At 39.8% G+C, this 26923-nt stretch overlaps 1 protein-coding gene across 2 annotated transcripts in view; it reads right to left on the bottom strand.

Annotated features, from left to right (window-relative positions):
• The window catches only part of DYM (dymeclin), a 188636-nt gene that overhangs the window by 27966 nt on the left and 133747 nt on the right, over positions 1–26923 (bottom strand). For both annotated transcript variants that reach the window (XM_065656605.1, XM_065656606.1), the window contains 2 exons: positions 13332–13514; positions 1634–1747 (listed from right to left, as the gene is read on the bottom strand). In XM_065656605.1, coding sequence (XP_065512677.1) covers positions 1634–1747; positions 13332–13514 — 297 coding nt within the window. The remainder of the gene's footprint in view (positions 1–1633; positions 1748–13331; positions 13515–26923) is intronic.

The raw sequence follows: 26923 nt of genomic DNA, 5'->3' as shown, positions 1-26923 counted from the left end.
AAAGATACAAAGGTCAGTATCACCAACTTTTCTTCACGCAGGAGTAACCTGCTCTGGCTCAATTGTTGCTCAGTAAAAAGATTTGGAAAAAAAAGATAAAAAACAGTAGGTGTAAGCAGACAGTGTAGAAGAATTATGTGCCAGATTGACTGTGTTCACTTGGTAACCTTGTTCCCAAAGGTAAGTGCTCCAAGTCACACAAGAAGCATCCTTAAAATTAGAAGTACCAGACTGCGTGGTGAGGATTTACAGAGCTTGGCACTTGTAAAAAACGTTGATCTGCTGATTTAAGTGGCAACATAAACATGTCATTTTGAATGCTGTATATAATTAATCCATAAAATGTAAACTTGATGGGATAACAACATTTCTTTAAATTGTGGCCTAACATGTGGGTCATCTGGCACACTAAGTTAACTGATAAAACCACAATTTTTTTTCTAAGCAGCTAATTTATTTAGTGATGGCTCTACGTCATGAAAGAATCGCTGTACCCTCTTAACATAAGAGCTTTTAATTATCTGCATGTAAGAATAAGTTGTCATAGAAAAAGCAAAATGTCTCTGGATTCCCAGTGTAGCTGGGACACAACCCGAGGGGCTGGATTTGGATCCGACAACTCCTCTGGAATTACAGGGTTCGGACTCTAGACCAACCTCTCCTAAATTAATTCAGTCTGAGAGACTAAATCTGTGACACGGGGAACTGTTGGAAAGGCATTAGTACCCTCAGCCAGCTTGACAATTCCCATTGGGTGTTTTAAAATTACCAGGGTATAAATAAATTACCGGCTGTCGCCAATGGCCACGTGTCCTCAGTGAGCCTTATCAGATTATATTTTTCTAAAGTTATCACAAAATAAGTGGGTCTTGATATGATACTTTCACTCTCTTATCATGGAATAGGAATAAAAATGGTTCTGCAGAAAGCAGAGAACATTTAAAATACACTTGGCATAATGGAGAAGCAAAATTTTGTGTGTTTAAAAAAGCCACATAATTCCCATTTAGTTACTTACCTACTCACAGAGATTTCATTATTGCAGTATTTAAACATCACACAGCCATTAATGGATTTTAGCCTCACAAAATCTGTCAAGTTGGTAAATCTCTCATGAGATCTGAGAGGTTCTCAGAACGGAGGGATCTGCTCAGGATTATACAGAAAGTTCATAATCATGTTGACCAGATTTACAGGTCCTGAACTGATTTTCAGTAGGTTGGTTAATTCTGAACTAAAGTCCCAGAAATTTATTTTTGTAGCATTTTATATAGACCCAGATGGAGGTGCAGAACATTAGAGAAAGAAGAATAAGTTAATAAAAAGAATGATCAAAGTTTGGTTACAGCTTAATTCAATAACAGATGGAGAGGTGAGACTGTATCTTTGAGATATCATGAAGAAAAAGTCAACCTCAGCAAATACTAATTCAATTTAATAACTAATCAAGAAAACTCAAACATTTAGCACAAATTACGAATTTAAATTAAAACGGACACATACAGGCAATCCACAATGCTGCTTATCTGCTACTATTGACAGGAAAAATGATGTTTTGACATTTGGATATAAAGGGAGTGTGTGTAATTGATTGGAAAAGGACATTTTAATCGATGAGGTCTCAAGCACTTACTCTTAGCCGGTCTTTGGGCAAAGCAACAGCTCCTTGCTTGATGATTTCCAGAACTCGCTCCACCGACAGCTCCGCACCAGCTTGTTCTAATCGGGAGCTGAAAAAGCTGATCACCTGGAATGAACAATCAGAGCACAGAAATAAATAGGAAAGAAGAGATCTTGGCATTAATTTACACACAAAGCTGTCATCTTCTTGCCCTAGATCAACACATCTTAAAGAATAATCATGTTATTGCTTGTGTCACAGCCAGGGAGACTTCGTTAATACCAAATTAGCACAATTATCAGTATTCTCCCGCAGTCATTTTTAACACAGAGATGATTTTACAATTTAACACACACAGCTGAATTAATAAATTTACATTTTCAAGTACAGGGCAGTGACATACACTTGTATTTCTATCTGTCAGGACTTCTGCAAGTCAGGATTTTTTATGCCTTCCAGTCTTACAGTTTGGGCTAGAAATTTATTTTAATTTTCAAGCATTAAAGTAAAACCCTTGTAGTTCCAATGATTTCTGGACAGAGGCTTTAAGACAACTATTAAATATCTCAATACAACTACGAGAGTCTATGTGACTTGCCTGGGGGTTTTGGAGCATTCAAAGCCACAGCAATTGGAGGGAGAAAAAAAAACGGCCACAAAGCTCATCTTGTCCCCAAATTAAGCACGTGATGTCCCCAATGCACCTTCCCCATGACAAATTCCAGGCCCAAGGACCTGCGTGTTCCCTCTTGACGCTCTCGTCCTCCATGGATCTCCCTGGTGAGGCCAAGTTGATTTTCACCACATTTCCCTCCCCACCCCCTTGTCTGTGCTCCAGCTGGTCCTTGTTAGCTAGAACACAGTTAGGTCAGGCTTTAACTTTGATCCCTCTCCAAGCTCAGCAGGTCGCAGCCGAAGCAGACATCCCACCACCATTTCTCCATGTGGGACATCAGAAAACCTCCATTTCTAAAGCTCCTTTCATCCCAAAAGGACACACTTTGTAAACTCCATCCCGTATCCCAGAGGAACTCAACAGTCACGCATCTGAAACTCAAAACAACTCAAGAAGCGTATGGGGCAAAGTTTCAACACCTACTTAGAGTCCTTTGAGGGTACCACAAGATGGTCAGAGCTAATTGTTAGGGCCTTTCTACATGTGAGCACCTGGCTACTCCTTGGTGAAGCTACACACAGATTTTGCTCATGCTACTGGTACGTTCTCCAACATCTCATAGGCTCAGGCTACTGGTAGGTTCTCCAACATCTTGTAGGCTCAAGCTACCAGTAGGTTCTCCAACATCTTGTAGGCTCAGGCTACTGGTAGGTTCTCCAACATCTTGTAGGCTCAGGCTACTGGTAGGTTCTCCAACATCTTGTAAGCTCATGCTACTGGGAGGTGCTCCAACATCTCATAGGCTCATGCTACCAGTAGGTTCTCCAACATCTTGTAGGCTCATGTGACTGGGAGGTTCTCCAACATCTTGTAGGCTCACACTACTGGTAGGCTCTCCAACATCTTGTAAGCTCATGCTACTGGGAGGTGCTCCAACATCTCGTAGGCTCATGCTACCGGTAGCTTCTCCAACATCTCGTAGGCTCATGTGACTGGGAGGTTCTCCAACATCTTGTAGGCTTCGGACACCTCTCTTCTGAAAAACAACTAATGTCCACTTGTGTCTGAATCTCAACCTTCAGCACATCGAGTAATCTTAATCTTTGTTAATTCTCCCAAGTAGAATTGAGGAAAAGTGTATTATACGACAAGAATCTCTGCTGAGCTCTCTTTGTTCTGTGGTGAGACACAGCTGGAGCCAGAAACCATTATCCTAATTATGCCTCCCAGCTCATAATACAAAGATAACTGATGGCATGACGACTTTGGGATTCAAATCCGTTGTTCCTCTCTTGTCATCCCTTAAATCTCAGCCCTTGTTTTGAGCAGGTCGCTTTGCTGGATGGGAGAATTTTCTCTAGAAACCGAAGCACCAAGCAAGACAGAGACAGATGACACTTGCTAGATGTTGTTTTTAGGGGTTGTTGTTGAGTTTTGCCTTTTTGTGTGTATGTATTTTGTCTTAAGTAACAGAAATGTGGAAATGAGTCAAGAAAAAATGTAGGTTTAACCTCCTGTATTGTTACTACGATTATCTCCAGACTTGAATAGAGGGGAGAATTTCGCTGCCTCTGGCAGATGGTGCAGGTAGGTTTTACATTCTTACAGATAAGGACCCGCTGTGATCTCTGATCCTTGAAAAAACAAAACAAAACTAAACAAAAACAGGAGGAGGAAGATAGGCTGAGTTCATAGGAACCAGAAATTACCGAGGAAAATGGGAAGAAATGGCTCATGCAAAGAGCGTGAGGACCTCGGAGTGAGGGTGACACGGTTTTGGCAGAGTCTGGGACTAATTGCTGGTAGAGGAGACGCAGCTCGTAGAGAAACGAGAAAGTTGCCCGCAAACTTTGAAAGAAAAAAACCACATTCTTCCGGCATTTCAATACTCCTGTGTTGTCAGGAATTGCTGTGAAACCCGCCCTTGCTCAGGGCAGCTCCTGCAGAGAAACCATCATCCCACCAGCAGCTTGAGTTCCACTCAACCACAACAAAGGCAAAATTTCATGTTCGGCTTTTAATCAAGAGGATAAAATTCTATCATAACGCATCTGCATAAAAAACTGAATGAAACTCACAGATGCTACCTGAATTCTTCTTATTTTGGAAAGTCAAAGCTTCCAATTTTAATGTATTTTTAAAAGACACTTATGTTTTTGTGGTAAAGGTACTAATCTTGGTTGAGTTATATTTCACAAAGAACAGACCTATGACAGGCTTCCAATATTTTCAGGCTATGTCAGTATTTCACAGAACTCTGAATGGCTATTTTTGGTACGCAGTTAAAGACTGAAATGAAAAATATCAACCTAAATAAAGACTTATCTCTAAGCATTATTTGCCTTACTACTTCAGACAATATAGAATTGGAATAATTCCCTTTCTAACCCTGATAAGCACAGTATCCCAATGAGATACTCAGATACCCAGTGGGTACACCAATGAATTTAAAAAAATAAAATAAAATAAAATAAAATAAAATAAAATAAAATAAATAGCTATATAGAGGAAGATATATATACATACACAGAAGAGTTATATCAGTAAGAAAACCAAAAGGCATCTTGCGTTACATCCCAACTGCCCAAGCTCCCATCTTCTCTGTAGCAGGTTTAACACTTTACATAATTATTTGCCTAAATATAAAAGATGCAAATGAAAGCTTAACATAATATTAAGGCAGAGTAGCCCTTTCCTTTGAAAGAGCTTTAATTATCTTCCACGCATGAGTAACAGAGCTACATTTAAAATAACAATGAAAATTAACAGATTTCAGCTCCTTGTCCACTTAAAAAGAAAAGTAACCAGAAAAAGCAAACTGGGTGGATAACATTAAATGAGTTTCAAGTTTTTGGACATGCTTTAAAACCCAACGCTGAGCATATTAACGTATAGAAAAGAGCGAATCTCAGGGCAAACAAACCAGACTGAGAGATGGTGTCCACTTTTTGATACCCTGAAAATTATTTTTCTCATTAATTATTTGGGCAACAGGTCTAAGAAAGCAGAAAATAACCACAAAGACTACTTAGGAAGAAGCATAACTTAACGAGAACAAACTTAATGAGTTGCTGTGAATTACTCGTATCCAAGTCACGCTTTGAGCCAAAAAACCCTCTCCGTGCAAAGAAAATAACCTGTTTTAAAAAGCTCGCTCTCTCCAGTCTGGCTCCCATATTAACAGGGATTAAAAGGCACGTTTAATCCTGGTTTAAACAGCCCCTCATCGGGAATATCTTGTCAGCATTGAGATGAAACGGTGGATCTCCGGTGCCTTGTCCTGTCCAAAGAGCCTAATTCTGGTTGCGTGAGCATCCCAACCATGCAATGGGTTTGGTCACCACCAGCTCAGGGACCTCCAGTCTTTGTATTTATATATTAATTAGTATAATTAATATATTACTACACCATTCATATACTCAAGATCTCTAAACAAAACCTGTTTTCTACAGTGATTTCCAAAAGTGCTTTTCAGAAAGCTTTTCCATTTAAGAGGTCAATTTTCCCCCCAAGACTCATCTTTTGCCCTTTTGTTTTCTAAACAATAAATTCACAAAATATTTCCAGATATAAAAGTGTTGCAAGAAAACTAGAATGATTTAAAAGAGACATTTTAGTTTTGGGAGATTTTTTTTTTAGGATGATGAGGGAATAACCACAATGTCTATTATTTCGCCCATCTATTGTATTCAATTGGGCTGAAAGCCTGAAGCAAAGAAATATTTCTATTTATTATAGCAGCAGAGCTATCAAGGACAAGATGTTTTCTCCACTTGGGTTCTTTCAGTGCAATACCCCAGCCCATCCACAGCCATAACTAACACTTCAGCTCCTCATTTTCTCCTCCAGCTAAAAATAACACTACCATTTGCTTCTGCCTCCTCTGCCCACAACGGTTGAGGTTAATTTGGTGAAAGAGAAAAAAGAAAAAAATAACTTGGCACAAAATAAAAAAGTTCTAATTACTTTTTTTTTAAGGATGAAAAGAGAAAGATGCACATGTTGACATCGGTTATTTTACGTTTCGAGACGTGTTCGCTATCAAGAGAGGAAGATGCTGGATTGCCGGCATGCTGAAAAGGAGGAGAAAAGGAGAAAACAAACCTCTTGTTGTAAAGTACCGCGGGATTAGCACTTCAGCTAAGTAGCTTCCTGAGGAAAATATAAATTACAGCTACGTCCAGGAGCCGATCGTCAAACCCTCTGTCCTGAAGAAGAAACGAAGTTCATTTAAGAAGGGATGAAACTGCTCCAGGTGATTCAAAAGCAGGAGAAACACAAAAGGTTTAGCGGCACATTTAAGTGCTGAAGTTTTTCAGATTCGCCGTGAAACGAGGAGCGATGTGTTCAAAGACACGTGAACTTTTTCAAGATACTTGGCTCTTCTCATCCTCCCAGAAAGCGGGTAGGAATGAGGAGAAAAAAAAATCACTTAAAGTATTTAGCCCGGCCCTTTTAATTAGCAGGATCAAAGTTTTTCTAAAAAAAAACCCCATGAAAGATCAGTTCTCATGTTCATTGCAAGTCCTGAAACACAAGTTGCTGTGCCAGGCTCAAGCCAACTCAATTGATTGTAAAATCGAGCAGGGCAACGTCTTTGGAGAATTAAATTCCTAGTAGGAAATTGCATCAATCGGATCCTCTGCACCACTAAACCATTGCTCCCGACATCCTGATTTCTATCTGATTATTTTGCAAACAAACTTCTCACAGTTCCTGGTTAAGCTTGTTCAACTGCATGACATCTATCACTAGGAAATCTGAAAGTCACGAAAAGACAAGTTGACTTCTCGCCATGGCCATGAACCAAACTTGTCTTTTGGAATTATAACGGAAAAGTCATCACCGAATTCCTGACACATCTGAGGTTGCTGACCAAATTATGGACCACCTCTGGAACAGAGAGGTATAGATGGGTCACAGCTGAACTGTTTCTCCAGGATGAACGACAGGAACCACAGCATTCCTCTTTGTTCCCCATCCAGAGGAATATCCCATTTAGCTAAATGAGATGCGTGATATCCTATTAAGATGACTTTCTAAAATGAAAAGTAAATTAATAGGAAACAGAAGGTATTTTGATTTCAGTTTCTTCTGTAGAGCATTAACTGTTCCCATATGTTGCCAGTCAGCTGGCAATGGTGATTTTTAGCTTATTTATAAAATCCCAGAGGTAGATAAGTAGTTTTCAATAAAAGAGATACAATGATACAATGATGGCCCTTATTTACCTATTCTTTGCCTCAACATTGAAGCACACAGAGTTTACGTGTTATCGCCAGAGTAACCTGAATGCTTCAAATCCTGAGACCAAGTCCTTAATTACTGTGATGAAGTTTATCCCACAGTTAACCTGGGCAATTGTCACTGGTCTGGGCAGCTGGTGGAGCTGCAGAACCATCTCCATATTCCTGGAGACCTATGGAGATGTTCTGCTCGGTCTCCTGCCCCCATGTCATCCTGCCAAACGTCTGCTCTCCAGAGATCTTCGAGTCCCTGAAAACCTACCACAGTGCTTCGTTGTTATTAACATCGGGAAGTCTTTGCTTACAACCTGTGAATCCACGAGTATGTGAAAAAGGTTATTTCCTTTCACTTCACAGCAGCATTTTATTTGAATAATATCACATCACCTTTGGCCTTGGCTGATCAACGCCTGTTCTATTTGTCCTCAGAGGTCCTGTTTCCTACAGCTCTTGTTTCTCCCTAGAATTTCTTCCATGCTGCTGGTTAAACATGAGCCAGCGTGTGCCCAGGTGGCCAAGAGGCCACCAGCATCCCGGCCGGTACCAGCACTGGTGTGGCCAGCAGGCCCAGGGCAGTGACCGGCCTGTGCTGGGCACTGGGGAGGCCGAACCGCGAATCCTGGGGGCAGTTTTGGGCCCCTCACGCCAAGAAAGGCCTTGAGGTGCTGGAGCGAGTTGAGAGAAGGGAACGGAGCTGGGGAAGACCTCACCTGGAGCACTGCGTGCAGTTCTGGGAACCACAGGATAAAAAGGATATAAAGCTACTAGAGAGTGTCCAGAAGAGGCTACGAAGTTGGTGAAGGGTTTGGAGGGGAAGCCATGTGAGGAGCAGCTGAAGTCACTTGGTTTGTTCAGCCTGGAGAAGAGGAAACTGAGGGGAGGCTGAGGGCAGAGCTCATGGGGCTGCAGCTTCCCCGCCAGGGGAGCAGGAGGGGCCGGGCTGAGCTCTTCTCTCTGTGACAGGGACAGAACCCAGGGAATGGCAGAAGATGTGCCGGGGAGGGACAGTTGGACATGAGGAAAAGGTTCTTCACCCAGAGGTGCTGGACACTGGCACAGGCTCCCCAGGGAGGTGTCACGGCCCCAACCTGACAGTGTTCAAGAACAGACTGGACAACGTCCTCAGACACACGGGGTGAACTGTGGGGTTGTCATTGCAGGGACAGGAGTTGGACTCGAGGATCCTGCTGGGTCCCTTCCAACTCAGGACATTCTGTGATTCTGGGAAGGGGCCGGAGCACAAGTGTGATGGGAGCGGCTGAGGGAGCTGGGGGTTCAGCTGGAGAACAGGAGCTGAGGGGAGACAGGGACACAAAGAAACGGCCTCAGGTTGCGCCAGGGGAGGTTGAGGTTGGATCTGGGGAACAATTTCTTCCCCAAAGGGCTGTGGGGCATTGGAACAGGCTGCCCAGGGCAGTGGTGGAGCCACCATCCCTGCGGGGGTTGAACAGACACGGAGATGAGGTTCTCAGGGACATGGGGCAGTGCCAGGGGTGGGTTAATGGTCGGACTCAATGATCTCACAGATCCTTTCCAACCCAAGTGATTCTAAACACAGAGTAACCCAGCTAAGACGTCACTAGCACCAGAAGACTCAGGGGACACCTCTGGGCTTCTCTCCTTTGCATACCCACCCAGGACTGCAGCAAACACCTCCTTCCATTTGCACCATCAGCTCCTCATAACTACCCTCTCAGTACATTTTCCAACTAATTTTGCATCCAATTTTTAGCATTTTCACTTCTGCTGTGCTTTCTCTTTGTCTGATGAGAACATTATGTGCAAGAGAGTCAAACCACTAAGTATTAAAGTCAAGAAATGTCATATCCATTTTACAGATTCATGACAAGGCGACCTGGCATCTGTTGTGGTGTTCAAAACTCATTACGGATTGCACATATTCTGTATTTTTGTCAGATTTCCTCAATATAGAACATGGTGTCTGTTAGTATTTCTGTAGGAAATACAAATCTGGACTATAGTTTAAGATCAGAGAAACTTACACCCAGCATAAGGAGGATTCTGCTGAAGCACAGAGGGATGTCAGGGTGACCCAGAGCACAACACGAACCTCATGTGGACCTCTAGTGGCATCTGATGATGGAAATTATACTCATTCTTCCACTGTAGCATAGGTGTAGATAATCCAAACGTATTTTGCTGTTTAATGACCACAAAAAGTACCAGTGGAGAGAATCAAGATGTAGCACAGCCCGTCCAGACATGGTTTGGGGTCCCCACCCTTCCATCACAAAAAGCTGCAACATTTACCATTTACACCTATGATTTATATGCTTGGGCCACCAAATTACATTGAGCACAGTAGCCTGAAAACCAACAGAGCTCCCTGATACATGGTAAGCTGGTGGATCCATCCTGCTCTGAATAACCAGTCTTGGCTACAGAAAAAGCCCCAAAATTCTCTCTCTGACATCAGGCTGGGACGGAAGCTTAAATAAGAATATAAGAGCAGGTCAAGAATAGGGAGATCCTCCCTGTGAATACTTACTCCCAGCTTCCAGCAACATATATTTTATGAATTTATTGAGCCAAATCTTTAAATATATATTTTTTTCCTCATATTTTTTGACTCTTTTTGAAGCACATCTACATTTCAGACACTCATAACAACTCATGTGGCCATGAGGACGGAGCTCCCACCTCCATTGCTGTAGAAAACCTGGAGCAAAGTCTGGGAGCCAAGAACTCATTTTGGTTCTTCTCAGTGCCCACAGTCCCAGACAAGCTCCCCCATGTGTACAGCAAAACTAACATGATTTGACACTTTTTCAAGGGATAGGAAGACCGGTTACAACATTCTGGCTGTGGCACACAAGACAAACTACGGGATGGTAGCGCTGCTGATGCCATGTTTAGCTGGAGGACGTGACAGGGTAGGAGTCAGTTGAATCTCATCTTTTATTCAGATCTGCAAGCCTGACAGCTCTCAGCACTTGCCAGCTGGTGACAGGTACATTTAAAAAAAAAAAAATCTTTTTTTGACATCTTTGCTTCTCTAACAAAGAACCTATTTAAAATTCAACATGCTCCCTTGGAAAGCTTTAAATAGTTTCTGAATGTAAGTGGCATTATGCTGTAACCTAATATTAAATAATTTTGGGGAGGAATTGTTTAAATTGTTGAGGAAAACCTACATTTAAGTGTTACAAAGGAAAGGACATGCTGCTATCCGTGAGAAGCACAGGGCTGTCATGCAGAAGGTATGGCCAGCACTCATTTTCTTGGATCTGGACAAGTGACCAGAGAAGCTGTTTATCTCAGTCACGAATGAAAAGAAGAGGAGAAGAGGAGGAGAGGAGGAGAGGAGGAGAGGAAGAGAGGAAGAGAGGAAGAGAGGAAGAGAGGAAGAAGAAGAAGAGGAGAAGAAGAAGAGGAGAAGAAGAAGAGAAGAAGAGGAGAAGAAGAAGAAGAGGAGAAAAAGAAGAGGAGAAGAAGAGGAGAAGAAGAGGAGAAGAAGAGGAGAAGAAGAGGAGAAGAAGAGGAGAAGAAGAGGAGAAGAAGAAGAAGAAGAAGAGGAGAAGAAGAAGAAGAGGAGAAGAAGAAGAAGAGGAGAAGAAGAGGAGAAGAAGAAGAAGAGGAAGAAGAGGAGAAGAAGAAGAAGAGGAGAAGAAGAGGAGAAGAAGGAGAAGAAAAAAGAAGGGAAGAAGAACAGAAAAAGAAAGGATGAAGAAGAAGTGAAGGAGGAGGAAAGGAGAAGGCGACGGAGAAGGAGAAGGAAAGAAGAGGAGAAGAGGAGAAGAAGAGAAGAAAAGAAGATGACAAGAAGGGAGGAAGTAAGGAAGAAGAAAAGAAGAAGAAGAGAAGAAGAAAAAAGGAGAAGAAGAGAAGAAGAAAAAAGAGAAAGAAGACGATGACGACTTATCTTCACTGCCCATACCATCTCTTTACACAATTTGAAGACATCTTGTTCTAATCATTTGGGCAGTATCACACTGTATTCTGTAGCTGCCAAAAATTCGGAGAGTTTTGAGCTCTGAATCATCTGCTCTCCACGCTCATGCATGACCAGAAAACACGAAGTGAGAACAGAAGAGGAAGAGGGAGGTACAGAGCAGGATTTCAGTTCAACATTTAAAATTCCTTTATGGATCATCAGAAATCTGTCAATCTTCTATAATATTTTAAAATGAAAGCTACTTCAAGCATTGCTCAGCTCTGGAAATACTGACTTGACAACAGAGAAATATTTATTGCGCTTAAAAATCTGTTATTTTCTATGAGGAATCATTACTCGGGTTCTCAATACAAACATTAAAGCCACCATCAGCTGCAGCAGTAATTAATTAACCACTGTTTTCCAAAGTCATACTCAATGGAGAGCTACAGTGCTAACAGCTTCTGATCCGCAGCTATTTTTGTTTTTTCTTCTAAAATGTGTACTTACCCTAAAGGGATTGATGTGGAGAGACACTTTTTAGGTGAGACCAACACGCAGATAAAGGCAGCTGAATGTCTGCTCTTAAAAAACATCCCCCATATTCATGAATAGACTAGTGAGGGGATGAAGAAAAAAGAAAAAGATTGGCTGATGATGAAAACCTGTTTTTTCTTCCATGAAAGGCTTCTAACAAGGGGTAGTTAAGAGAAGCTGGTGCTGTCCTTCCTTAGGGGAGAGAAAGATGTGTCACAGGTTGGGAATTCCTTACCAGACTCATCCCAAACTCTCTCAAATTAAAGATGTTGCCCAGAAAAAAATTACAGTGGAAGACCAGGAAATACGGGAGAGAACCTCCAACATTTTAAAAGTAACTTGATAGAGACAACGAGTATTTTCCACCAATCAAAAGGATAAAAAAAGATCCAACAATCAAGTATGGCCTGTATCTAGTGGAGTGCCTCAAGGGTCAGTACTGGGACCAGTATTATTCAATATATTCATCAGTGACTTGGATGAGGGACTAGAGTGCACTGTCAGCAAGTTTGCTGGTGACACCAAGCTGGGAGGGGTGGCTGACACGCCAGAGGCTGTGCTGGCATCCAGAGACCTGGACAGGCTGCAGAGTTGGGCGGGGAAAAGTTTAATGAAATATAACAAGGGCAAGTGTAGAGTCTTGCATCTGGGCAGGAATAAGCCCAGGTTCCAGTATAGGTTGGGGAATGACCTGTTGGAGAGCAGTGTAGGGGAAAGGGACCTGGGGGTCCTGGGGACAGCAGGGTGACCATGAGCCAGCACTGGGCCCTTGTGGCCAGGAAGGGCAATGGGACCTGGGGGGATTAGAAGGGGGTGGTCAGTAGGTCAGAGAGGTTCTCCTGCCCCTCTGCTCTGCCCTGGTGAGACCTCATCTGGAATATTGTGTCCAGTTCTGGGCCCCTCAGTTCCAGCAGGACAGGGAACTGCTGGAGAGAGTCCAGCGCAGCCACCAAGATGCTGAAGGGAGTGGAGCATCTCCCGTGTGAGGAAAGGCTGAGGAGCTGGGGCTCTGGAGCTGGAGAAGAGGAGACTGAGGGGCGACCTCATTAATGGGGATCAATATGGAAAGGGGGAGTGTCAGGAGGATGGAGCCAGGCTCTTCTCAGTGACAACCAATGGCAGGACAAGGGGCAGTGGGTATAAACTGGAACACGGGAGGTTCCACTTAAAGATGAGAAGAAACTTCTTCCCAGTGAGGGTGCCAGAGCCTGGAACAGGCTGCCCAGGGAGGTTGTGGAGTCTCCTTCTCTGCAGACATTCCAACCCGCCTGGACACCTTCCTGTGTAACCTCATCTGGGTGTTCCTGCTCCGGCGGGGGGGTTGCACTGGATGAGCTTCCGAGATCCCTTCCAACACTTGACATTCTGGGATTCTGTGACTCTGTGTAAGCATCCGTTCGATAACGTATCACTCACCAGATCTATATTTTGCATGATGTCCTGGAAGGAAGGATGAGTTCGAAACTGCTCAAACAGATCCCGCTTGTAAAGCAGCGCGTACACCAGATTGGGGTTGTGGTGAAGAGAATTGGTCAGGCAGGAGTTGATGATCTCCAGCATCATGCGGATCACTTCCTCGATCACGTTCAGGTCTTGCGCCTTTAAAAAAAAAAAAAGGAAGAAAAGGTCAGCATGCCCTTTTCCATCGTAAAATAGATGAGGTAATAAAGGCAGAGCACAGGTAATTATTACTAATGGAGCAATTAGCTGGTTAACGTCTCAACGGTGAGCAAATCTGGCGTGCCTGTATCTGGAAAGAGTTCTGTTTTCTCCTGTAATAACCCAAATCTAACCGAAACTCTCTAGTCTTCAGCCTGAGAGCTTGATTCTCTCAACAGGAGCCATCTTCTCACACCAAAAAGCATTAAAATACTGTAATCAGCCAAATTCACTAAGGGTTAAGTGAACTTAGTCTTTTCAACCCTTCCTATGTTAAGTAAAGGCACTTCAGCGCATAATTAATTTAATATATTTTCTGTTGAGTCCCTGCTTGGGGAGGAGGGATAGGGTGAAGAAGAGAGAAAAAAAAAAAAGGACAAATAAAAAGTGGCTGGTGAAAGAGAAAAGCAAAGACGGGAGAAGGAAAACTGACTGGACCAAAACCCATCGCACCCTCAACATCTGCCAGTGTTGGGTTAACGGTTGGACTTGATCATCTTAAGGGTCTTTTCCAACCAAAATGATTCTGTGATTATCCATTCCGCTTGTCTTCTGCACGTACAAAGGAGATTTAAGTGATGAAATCCTTTGGAAATTCTTGTTTGAAGACCAGTATTTGGTGCACACACTCCAATGAGATTTTCTTCTTTAGCAACAATGTCTGACTGACTGCGGAGGTTACAGATTATTTTTCAAACATGAGGATTTCCTCCTCTTTTAACAGCTTTGTCTCAACCACCTGAATTACCGTTGTACTGCAGATAACAACGGCAGAAACAATGGCACACCATACCATCTTTGGTGGAACAATTCGAATCCCGAAATGTCCAGTAAGAGAAAGATCGATGCAGAAGGAAGGCAATTTAATGACAGATGAGAAAGCGAATATGTGTTTGTGTTTCAAGGAGAAAAAACAGGATGTCTTTTCTGATATGAGACAGTGTTGGTGATAAAGGAGCACAATGCACGTAACTGAGGGGCAAACACAATCCTAAAATTACATTCGGCTCTTTGAAGGCAACCATGATGCTGATGTGGCTCCCGGTGAAAATTAGTTTGAGGCCCCTGACTTAATCTGTCAATGGAATCACTTTCTATAGAAGAAATGATCTTTACATTCAAAACACAGATGGTTCCTCTGTCTGTAGCTGCGTGCCACGACATAACATCCCACTGAGATGCTGTGAAATGTGTATAATGCAAAATACTAGACGAAACCTAAAATAATTGCTTCAGCTGGAGTCTGAAGAAAAATCCAGACCTGGCTGACTTATCTGTGGAGTGGTACGTGCTTATCAAGCTGGATTTAATTCAGAATATGGTATATGATGGTGGCTTTGGTGTCATTCTCTCCCCAAAGCAGCAAGATGACCTAGTGGCTGAGACACTATCCTAAAATACAGAATACATTACTTTTGCAGCAAGATTATGATTCAGGATCAAGCGAAATCTATTCAGTTACCAGAAAGGTAACAAGCCACACAATTTCTTTTCAAAAATTAAATTATTTTTAATAAAATATGTTCATTCAGGCATACAGAAAGCATTGCTAACCATCTTCAAACACGTTATTTTCAAGAAAACGCAGACTTTGCTATTGGTCAAACAATTAAAAGTTACCAGAGGTTATTGCTCAGTAATTATATTCAAAGTTTTTAGAAGCTGATGGACAGAACCAACCATCTGGTTTTCAGCTACAGTGTTCCAGGTGAAGAATCTGGGACCCAAATAAAAAAATCCTGGAGCTGTAGTGAAGATTTTTACCTATAATTAACTACATATATACATTAAAAAGTCATTTATAAGAATGAGCTTCATAAAAGACTGGGACTGAATCCCAGCCTTGCATATATGTTATCTGGAGAGCTGTACGTTCCTATAATTAGCGATTAAAGCATTTGTAAAGGCTTAAAACTTTGCAAAACAGGAAAAAACAAGCAGAAAGCCAAGGACGGCATTCAGATGAGACAATGGAGAAACGTCGTGAGAGCCGATAAAACGCCGCGGTGCTTTTGCCGCCCCAGTATCACCAGTATCTCTGCATCTAGAAGTGGCGTCACCACAGATAGAAATAAGGTTACAAAAACATTTTGCAGTGGAAGAGAAGTTGTTTATCACCCCGTGTATTAACTTTTAGACCAGCTGAACCCAGCTGAAATGCAGAAAACAAGGTCTACCACGTCAATCTTGTAAGACTTTTTTTTTTTTTTTTACTGAATTAGCTGTTATACAAAATGAAGAGCCAGATATTAACTTTGGGGTGGACAGGTAGGCCAGTTTCAATCTATTAAACAGTACATTTAAATGAGAGGGGAGTTAAAAGTTAATGGCATTTTCTTATTGTTTACAATTGCCAAATTCAATGTGGCACTAAAATATAAAATTATTACAGTATTCCTTTACAAAACAGGGCTCGGTTGCCTCTGTTGACACTGATAAGAATCAGTCCTCCATCTCTTTATTTTTTTGTTTATGTCCATAAAAATAATTATACCCATCATTAAAAGAAATGTGGAAGCTAAAGCTCTGTACTAGCTTTCTGAGACTGCAATCTTGCCTGCAAAAGGGATGGTAACCACTGCATGGCTCCTTCGCAGGATAGGAATTAAATGTGGTGCTTTTTTGAAAAAAATTTCATTTTTAAGGCAAAAAGGCAGATGTTTGGTCATGCTCTAGTTGCACAAGGGACAAACCGAGCAGCACCAGCTACAAGCAATGCAGGTACAATTCTGGTTAGCACAGGTCTTTTTTTTTTGTTGTTAAAGGAAAAAGGAAAAAACAAGTGATAATGCCAAAGAAAAGAGAACGAAAACACGCCGAGCACAGGAATGAGAACATCATCTGGAAAAAAATCACTTGAGTTCGATAAACACTAACAAGGAAGACACAAATGTGCAAAGCCAAAGCAAACTATGGGCAGAGCTGGATGTTCTCAGCTCTGAGCATCCTGTGATATTGCTGCTTTCCTTGCTGCGATGTAATTTATAATTAGCATGACATCCTCTTGGGCAAAGACTTCCAGATAATTCAATATTTAAATAGTGCTGAACGACACTGATATGTAAAAAGAATTGAAAAGTATATGGTTTATAAAATAGCAGTCAAGCAGCCTAAATGCCAAAAACCAGTTTAATTTATGGTACCTGTCTTCTGGTTCCTACACTGGGACATTCTGAGTACTCATCCTTTTCATTTAATTTGACATTAAATTAATTTTATTTTTTAGAGAACTGGTTGAAAAAGTTTTATTAGGAAAGAATACAAATCTCCAGCTTCTAAATCCCACTAATTCCTAGGAGAAAAAGGAAAACATGTCCATGTGTCACTCAGGTTAACTTTGCTCAACCATCTCTCATAACTTGTACTGCCTAATAGAAACTGAGACAAAATCATCCTGGTTTTTTGCTTTCTTTCCTCCTATGCTAGTTTATACAGAAAATAAGTCATTTGAAATCAGAATTTAGGTCACTTGTGAAGTTACAAAGAGATACATCTATGCAAGGGTTGGCCCTCAGACCTGGGTACAGGCTTTTGAGCGGGGCCTGTTGCGATAGGACAAGAGGTGATGGTTTGAAATGAAAAGAGGGGAGATTTAGACATTTAGCACATGGCAGGGGTTGGACTGGAGAAGCTTCCAAGGTCACTTCCAACCCAAACCATTTGATGATTCTATTCCGTGATTCTAAAAAGCACTAGTGCACAAACTTCACTCTCATATTGAGTCCACACAATGTGTTATGATTAAATATTTATTTATTGCAAGCTAGAATTCACTTAAATGTAATAATTTTTTTTCCTTTTTACTTGAATGTATAGTAATCCACAATCCAAAGCAACAAATAATTCTAAGCCTAACCAGATCTACTTTGCAACCTTTTAAAAATCAGAGACCTAACAGTGCACCTTTTCCTTTGTGGAAATCCCTTTGTGGGATCCATAGGAATGGTGCTATGCAGCATACAACAATACATATATATATATATTTTCAGGATGTTACTGCCTAGTAAAAAATCCCCATTTCTCACCGCAGGCAACTGATACTTTTGGCTAAAAACTGCTGGAGGTTTCTGCATGTTGAAATGGTATGATGCTGAACGCTATCGAAAAGGCAGTTTTATACATATCTATCTATCTATCTATATATATCTAGATTGCTCTAAGGTTAGAGCAATCTGAGCAGGAAGAAGCTTATCTGGCTGAAAAAACAAAACCCGAGCAGGGATGGATAATGGAATATGCTATAGCCATACAATGTATATAGGGTTAAAAAAAAAAAAAGGAAAAAATCAAGAAAGGAGCACTATAGTGAAGTCTTAATCCAAAGAAATCTGATGAAATAAAGTGGAAGTGCCACCTATAATAGCAGAAGAAATATATGATAGAAATACAGGCTGACAAACCACACCATTCTGAACTTACTGCTTATGACAATGAATGGCTTTTAGCAGGTGGTATCTTGCTGCTGGTAACAGGATGCCTTGAAAATTGAATTTTCTAAAGTGTAGATCTCTTTACGTTGAAGCTTGGTGGCTTTAGGTCACAATTAGCGACGCTACAGAGCCCTCTCCTGCAGAGCGAGGGGCGCACAAGGTACGGAAAAGCTGTAGAGAAGCTACTTAAAGGCGCTTTATCTTGAGATATTTTAATGTTTCCCCTTCTAACAACTCCACAATTCAAAGCATCAAAACCACCTCTGAATTTCCACTTCCCCAGCTGGCCTTGACTGTCCCCTCAAGGCCATTTTGTCCCTTTGTAAGTCAGCTGAGGTGGAGGAAGAGCCGGAGGACAACGCGGTAGATCCGGCATTTGGCGTAGCAGGCAGGAGCGCGTCATGGTTGTGTCACTGGTAAGGGGATGGGGACCACTCATCCTCAGAGCCTCATCCGTGCCATGGGTGAGGGAATAAACCAAAGAAAGGTGAGGATGAAGGTGGTACAGGCAACCTTAATAACAGCTTTTCTTTATTCTGAGTCCTTAATCCATGATGCCTCATTCATGTGGAATATTTTCAGTGAGATTTCCAGCCCCACACAAAAATTATATTATCTGCAAACATATAAACATGTACTTGTAAACAACTACTTCCTTCATGATGCACATATGACTTGAAAGGCAATTTTGTCAGCAACAGAAAACAAAAGGATACATGTACCATGTACTTAACACTTATAAAAAAGACTCAGAATGCTGAATTAGCCCCAAACAGCTCCAGCCATTCTGGTTTTTACCAGGGAAAAAACCACAGAGGAAATATTTGACAAACTACTCCAGACCCATCAGCCGCATCCACAAAAAGTCTAGATGAACAGACAGCTTCAGTTCATTTTCTGTTTTTTTTTTCAGCTAGCTTTATAGATGTTAAGGAGTACTTCAAATAATTATATTTTTGGATATTCAGTAGTCAGCTCTTCCACACCCGCCCGCAACACAATTATTGTAAACTCCAGGGTGATGTGCTCTATAGTGCAGATGAGTTGACACTCCAGGGAATTTCACCTTGATAACATCATTTAACAGCATCCACAATTCTAATGATGCAAACTTCCCTTTCCTCTTCACAGGGGAATTTCTACAGTTAAATAGTTTCAAATAATTTATTTTATTTTTAGTTACTTTAAGAGAAGCATACGCATCTTGTTTGTATTAGCTTTGGGGAGCTTCCAAGAGAGCTGTCTGAATTTCCTGCATTTTCAGCAGAAAATAAAACCTTCAACAAAATAAACTCATTCTGTCGAAGGATTGGAAGAGCAGAGGGGAAAGAAGGAAGCGCCCAAGAAAGCTGCTCTGACATTTAATGTGCAAATGAACTTCAAAGCCAAGCTTTTGGTGACAGAAATCTTATCTTTATTTTAGTGGCATAACACTCTGGCTATTGCATGTTAAACCCAGACAACTTTCGGTCATAATGTTGAATTGTGGGAAAATAGGTATTAAGGGAAAAACTGCAGGGTTTACACTGAATATAACCTCAAAACCCTCATCTCTTCTTCTATCCGTGCACTTTAAAATTCCAAACCTAAAACACTTTACGTTGAAATACTTTAACTTATCCTCTATCTCCCTACAAAGTCAGGTTCCCAAATAAATAAGAAATTTCTAGATATTTACCTAAATTCCCACAGTGCTTTACTGATTCTTGGTGATGCTTCATTCTCATAGCTCTGTACCCACTTTATAGAATCGTTTTGGTTGGAAAAGACCTTTAAGATCAAGTCCAACCATTAACCCAACACCCAAAGGGATGAAGAGGCATCTAAGTGCAGGAGAGATGCAGAATTTGGCATTTTGGTGAGACTGGGATTCAGTATCACAACTGAAGAAGGTGTTCAGTTCCACAAACCAGGATTTAGATAATCCTTCTCTTTGGCATTTCATCCCAAACTCCATTCTTGGGAATCTCCCATCTAATTCAAGTGTTGAATTCCATCCTGGAATGCAAAGGGGTGACAAGTCTACTTCTCCTAAGATGGTAAAATGACAAATCAAATCAAATCAAATGATTTTCAGCCCAAATAGCTTCGAAAAAAGTAAATGATTATGGAAGGCATCTACTCAAGGTCAAATTTCAGAGGCTGATCTAAGCCCAAGAAGCTCCAGAATAAGGGGATCCACCACAACGCCCAAAATACCCCACAGTCACCAGCTGGGGACACTGTCCATGCAAGAACAAAGTATTTCCAAACCACGCCCAACCACGACAACAAAACGCTGTATTTAGGAGAACTCAACCAAATCATTTTCTAAAGTCCCACAAAACTTGGGAAGCAACTACTGCTACAAAAATGACAACGTTCCTACTAAGGAAATTTAAAACTGTGAATCTGTATTTTTCTCAAATCATGCATGAAAAACCTGAAATTTTCCTGCTGTTGAAAAAAAATGGAGAATTTTCCATTTCTCCTTGAAATCAAGTAGGATTCCCTAGAGGTATGGGGAGATTCTGTTTGGTTCTCCTGGTAGAACAGGAAAGAACGAGTTCCATATGCAACCCAACTCCACCATACAAAGGTAAATGGATTATCATGATCCAGGCTTTAATTAACAGAACCTGACTACCTTGAGCAGAGTTTAAGGACTTTAAAGATGTCACTCAAGTGAAAAAGTTTCTGATTCCAGCTCAGCTTTAAAATATCGCTAGGAAAACTATTCAGAGACATTATGCAGTAATTACCGCTATGTGAACTGAAACTTCGACGCTTCCTAATTATTTTTTATTTTAATTGCATGGCAGGTCTTACATAACACTCACGTAAAGTTTCACAGTTTTGCATTTAATATGTAAATGTTACTTAATGAAATCTCTTCACCTTAAAGACAACTCCTGATGAACCTCTTTAAAGCAAGTGGTCCTCCAAAAAGGAACTAGCTTAATAATTTTGCAGGAGGGTACAGTTGCTAACATACATTTGTGTTTTACTACGTCCTACATGATATTAACTGAAGTATAGAAGCCCTTGCTTCTATCATGAAGAATAAGATGGAAAACCAAGACATTTTGCAAAAAGACCAATTAGCAATTTAAACCTAACAGTTTTCTTCACATTTTCCCTTCACACCTCCCAAACTTGTCTCTAGACAGTCCACCAGTTACAGGAATGTAATTTATCCACCAGCTCCTTATAGACCCAGCATCATCTCAGAGTATAATATCAACTATTTTCTTCATGCTTGGTATTATATTTGGCAGTAACGACTATGGCACTCCTTGCAAAATATATATATATACATCTAAGAGCATATTTTCAATGAACCAACTGCTGTCATTCAAGAAAATCTCTCAGTGCTATGGATTTGGCAGATCTATTTTCAGTCTCTAAGCAATTTTAATTGAGAAAGTATTAAAACTAACTGAATAAATCCCAACCCTCACTAAAGCCAGCAACTAGAAGCTGAAATCACAAGCTCTCCACCTCACCGATCCCATCCCATGGTTCGGCATCTTTGCCGTGGCATTTCCAAACCGTCATTGCCTTGGAACTACGACAGGTTTCCTCCACTGAAAGTACCACTCTGAATAATTTTCACCCTATTTAAAAGAAAAAACATTGCAACCGAGACTGCAGAATCCAAGTCCTTGATAATTGACATGGGTTGCATCAAGTTTCCATAATTTCCGTACATTCCAAGCAGAAGATCTTCTGGTCCTGATGACGCCCAGGAAAAAAGTCAGTGCTGCTCTCTACATACTTGGCAGCCAAAAAAAGTTCTATATTCTTGCCCTGAGGGTGAAAATTGCTCTTGAAATTTCTGTGGGAGGAGTAAGAAAGTCCAAAGGAGTCAGGAGAGCAGGTATTTCCATCATTACGATTCGGGGAACATGAAGAAGGCAAATGTGAGATTCCTGCTTTGCTCAAATAAGAAAAATCTCCGCAAAGGTAAAGTGAGTGAAGATATTCATAGAAAAATCACCAAACAAGAAAAATCTCTGCAAAGGGAAACTGAGTTCAGTAGAAAATAGAAAATCACCACAAAACAGAAAAAACCCCAACCCTGTAGACTGCCTTCTGATAATATAAGCCACGTTTAAAATTAATAATAATAAAAAAGGTTGATTTAACCCACTGCTGTTCATACAGAACAGAAGGTGACAATGTGCACACAGAAAATTTTTGATGATGGTGCAGTATTCTTTGAATGTTTTAGCTCCTTAAATACTAGAAATAAAAAAATGTCAGGTCTCAAATAATCGACACTTGATTATGGTCCAGGATTCCCGAACTGCTGTGAGCAGGAATATGCTGCTTTACAGCCATCAATTTACCCCGGAGCTGAAGACAAATCACGGAGAGCGCTTTTACTTCTTCTGATATATTCAGATATAGCAGCACGGTTAGAAAAGGAATTCAGAAATACAACTCTTGTCATGCAGACTACAGTAATTCTTTCCGTGGTGTTAAATATTTTGAAAATTAAAGCAATAGATAAACAATTATGTGAGAAACCTATCATATTGAAAGGAAAAAACTTCATTATTGATCTTTGAAGTAGTCTAAAGAATCTATAGGTAAGCCTTTTTAAAATTTTAAAGTCTAAAAAAAAATGTATTTATGTCTTTTTCTCTTACCACCTCTTCAAAACTAGTCACTGCCAGGAGTAGTAATACCATTTATTCTACTAAGATGGGCCTGAAAAACCTCTGTAAAATTTCAAGAAATGCTCTCGCAGGTCAAATAAAATGCAAATAGAAAGGAGATAAGAAACAGCCTTTTGAGAGTCAATGGCAGGCAAAGCAAACATATGGAGTAGCTTTTAAATTAAATGATGCTTTTACTACATTCCATCTTATTTTTCAAGTGCATTCCCCTGGTCGCCGCATCGATTTGGATGCACACAGGAGCTGAGGACGGCTGAATGGTTTGGAATCACCCTGAATGCCCAAAAATGAGCCTTTAACTGAGATGCAGAAAAACACAAAACTGACAGAAAATAATTCTACAAGTCTATGAACACAAGTATTTGCTCCAAAATGAATTAATTGTGACAGACGACATTGTCTCAAATGTTGAAGGAAAACACTCTTGACAGAAATACGTCAAAACTGCTTTGTCCAACTAGATAAAATTTCCTGAAATATTTAGGAAGTCTCATGTTTTGGGGATAAAACTTAAAGTTCGTGTAGGCTGGTTGATAAAGCGACCAACACGGACAAGACGAGAGATCATGGAGCAGCACTTGGGTATGTTGGATATCCATCAATCAGCTCTTACTTGTCAAAATCCTGTAAGCAATTATGTTTACCTATTAATTAAGCTAAGTTTTCTAATTAATTCTAATTAATAGACTCTACCACAAGGTAAGATGGTGAATTTTTTTGTGGAAAAATAATTTAATATTTCATAAAATTTCAAGGAAGCTTTTTCCCATGGGAACGTGACATGACTCTTCCTATCATCTCAATTTATCAAAATCTAAAAGATTAGCGTGCAAATGGGAAAACTTGTCATTATTTGTTCAGAATTTTTTTTTTTAATCTGTATTGAGTAACATCTGATTTCTTTGCAAGTGCCATGGATAAGTTGCTGGTGCGTAGATTAAAAACCTTCCTTTAGGATCTGCAACATCCATTATCTTCAATTTATCTGATGGGAAAAGACAGACTTAAGATTTTGATTCCTATTGCAATAAAAAAATTAAATTTAACCTGTAATTTACAATCAGTCCTTTTTTCTCTCAAATAGGATGGGTGTTTTTCGTTATTCGCAAACAGTTTCTTTAAGGTTAAGTGTTTTGGGGAGGCACACACACAAAGGCTGGAGCAAAACAGCCTCTGTACAAGTTGTACCAGCTCAGTATCAAGAAAAAAGCAGCAGAACACGATGTTTTTGCACAAAAAAAAAGTCATATATTTCAGTAGCAGGCCACTGATCACTCACTTTGGGCTCGAGCCTAAATATGTACAAGAACAGTTCTGGAAAAGCTCCACCACATTCCAGTAACATATCTGAAGGGCAATAAAAATAATAATAAGAATAATAATCTTACTCGTCTCGACGTTGTTTCAGAGCAGCGTGGGCAATTGCAGACATTCCCCAACAGCGGTGGGAATAAGAATATAGCAGGATTAAATCACAGTAATATATTAGTCTTCCCTCTTTATGAATGTTTTAAAAGATCCTTCCCTGAAATGGCTTTATATGTTTGGCAGAAAACAGATGTACAATATGACTGTCAGCTTTTTGTTAGGGTTTTAAAAATTTCTTTCCCCATTGAAAAACGTTAGAAAATTTTATGTTGGTATATATCAAGAAAAAAAAGTATTTATTTATGTGTTGATCCCAAACTCCTCCTGCTGTTGGTTTAAAATCAAAGCTGCAGAGTTAAACCTTCAAACCCACATCAGACTGGAAAAGCACAGGTTTCCTCTTATCCCAATGTATTGATATATATTTTAAGATATAATTTAACTGTAAGTTCACTATCATTACACAGAGTCCTTTAACCATCGTGTTTGTATCTAACTCATAGCAGGCTAAAAATTGGTAATTTTTGTCCAATTTCTGGGTTATTGTTGCCGTAATTAAGCACTTCTCTGGAAGAATTTATATTAAAAAAATTGATTTAGCGCATGAAGTGTATGATGCATTCCCCTATCTTGTTTAGTTCATAAAAGGACAAATAAATGAGAAACTTAAGAGAAATCACCAGTTCCACGGAAGGAAAATAAAAGTTTATATTTCCAGTTATGTCTGTGAAAAGCATGAGGTTGACTTTATATAATCCAATAAACGTGAAAGCCAGAGATTCTCCTAAATTTCTGTTTCTTCTAAATACACATTAAAAAACCATAAAATACAGAGGAAAAAAAAAGTTTGAATGTTTTGACAGGTTTCCCACAAAGTTATTCCACAGAGAAGAAGAATCTACTGTCAATAGGGATGAACAAAATTAAAATTCTCTTTAATGCTGTTTTTCAGGCCAGGTGATGAGGAAATCAGTTTTCAATAAGTGGTTTATTTTGCTCCATGTGATGCAGGAGAGGGTTTGAATTTCTGCTTATATCAATTATTACTCTTCTCCAAACCTTCTTTTTCATGTCATTCCATGACTGTCTTTCAATCTTACTTGACTCATTCTCTCTAAAATATTCTCATTTCCTTCATCCCACCATTCAGTCCCACACTGGCAATTACCAGCAGTTGCATGACATGATACTTAATATTATATTTAATATTAAAAACAACCATTACTGTGAGAATTGCCCTTGGTGATATGTTGTTCAGGGCGATAATACTTCTCCAAGAATACAACATTTTAAGTTGATGGGACCATGCTTCTCTAACTGGGGCACAACTGGATTCTGTGCAGGTCCAAACTGGTCCCTGTTTCAGTTCAGACATATTTGAGCAGCAACTTGACAGGTGAACAATTTCGTGCATGATTTTATCCACATTATCTTCCTCTTATCATCTTTTTCAAAATCACTAAGTCTTGATTTACTTAATTTTCTCTTATTTTCTCTTGCTGTTGTTTCAATTGCAAATCACAGATACCTGCAATGGAAAAATCTAAAGATCTCTGTTATGCTGCATTTTTTAAATAACTACTTTTAAATGTCTATTTTTAATAACTATTTTATTTTAATAACTATTTACTATGCTATACAAATGGACTGATTTTTTTTAAACAACTAAACCAGATCCCTGGTCAGTCCCCAAGCGTCTCTGTAAAATGTGAAAAGAAGAAGTTGGAAATAGAAAGTGAAACATCAAAAAGTTCTCATGTTTCACCAATGTCTCATATAGAAAAAGTAGCGTGGAAAAAAAATCCCAATTCCAATGAAGTATTCAGTACCAAACAGCCTAAAAGGCTCTGACCAGACTTCCTTCTGCATCCATTTCCTTGACTTCATATGGCTGCACGTTTAAAAAAAACCAGAATTATATGTTTATAACATATGGTAACAAACTTCTGGTTTTTAAGCACTACATTTTGCAATCAAAATCTTGCTTTAGGAACACTAAAAGTTTGGTTTACTACATTGTTGAAATACGGAGCAGTTCCAAAAATAAATCCTGCTTTTTGGAGAGCTACTGGACGGGGATTTTTTATTTCTCTGTGGTGGTTATACAAAGTCTGACCATCCAGAGTAATCAGGAAAAGCATCTAAAAACCAAATCAGCAAAGAAAGATGCTTCAGAATGTTCCTTTTTTCATCCAAAATCTTCAAAAACTTGGAATTCATCCAAGTTGAGCAAATGTTGGCTTACAAGGCAGTAATAAAAAATTCAAAAAACTGGCATAATTTATACACTTTACTGCAAAATAATGACAAAATCCTAAACCTATATAACTACTAAAGGAGGGAAAGAAGAAAAAAATTATAATGTTCATGTTTGGCTTTCTTCAAATGTGTGTAATAACCAAAATAACTGGCTTTTCCAAAGGCTTTACCAGGTGTTTGTATTGCTAATGTCAGTTCTTCCCACTTCTTCCAATTTGTTCTCATGTCTCCTAAATCTGAAGAGTGAAAGATTTTCAGTCACATTCATAAGATGCTGCTGCCACACTTAATCTTCTTAAAAAAAAATTATATATAGCAATTTTCACCCTTATTTTCCCAAATATTGAGAATATTCAAGTGGAATAAGGCTTAATGCCACCTACTTAACATGAATATCAGACACCAGTGAGACTTTTGTGGAACTCCTGAATGATGAAAGAAAAACATTGTTTTGAAGAACGACTTGATTTTCTTCAATGTCTTTGTCTAAAAATCCTTCAACCGCAAGCCTATGATTAAAATCACAATAATGCAAACACCAATAGTCCATTATATAAATGTATGGAAGTTTAAATAGACAGAACTTCACCAACATTTTCATTACAAAATTTTAGGATCATTTGCTCTT

The sequence above is a fragment of the Caloenas nicobarica genome, chromosome Z, assembly GCF_036013445.1.
Source record: "Caloenas nicobarica isolate bCalNic1 chromosome Z, bCalNic1.hap1, whole genome shotgun sequence".
Taxonomy (NCBI): domain Eukaryota; kingdom Metazoa; phylum Chordata; class Aves; order Columbiformes; family Columbidae; genus Caloenas; species Caloenas nicobarica.
This window is presented reverse-complemented; position numbering and strand designations above follow the sequence as displayed.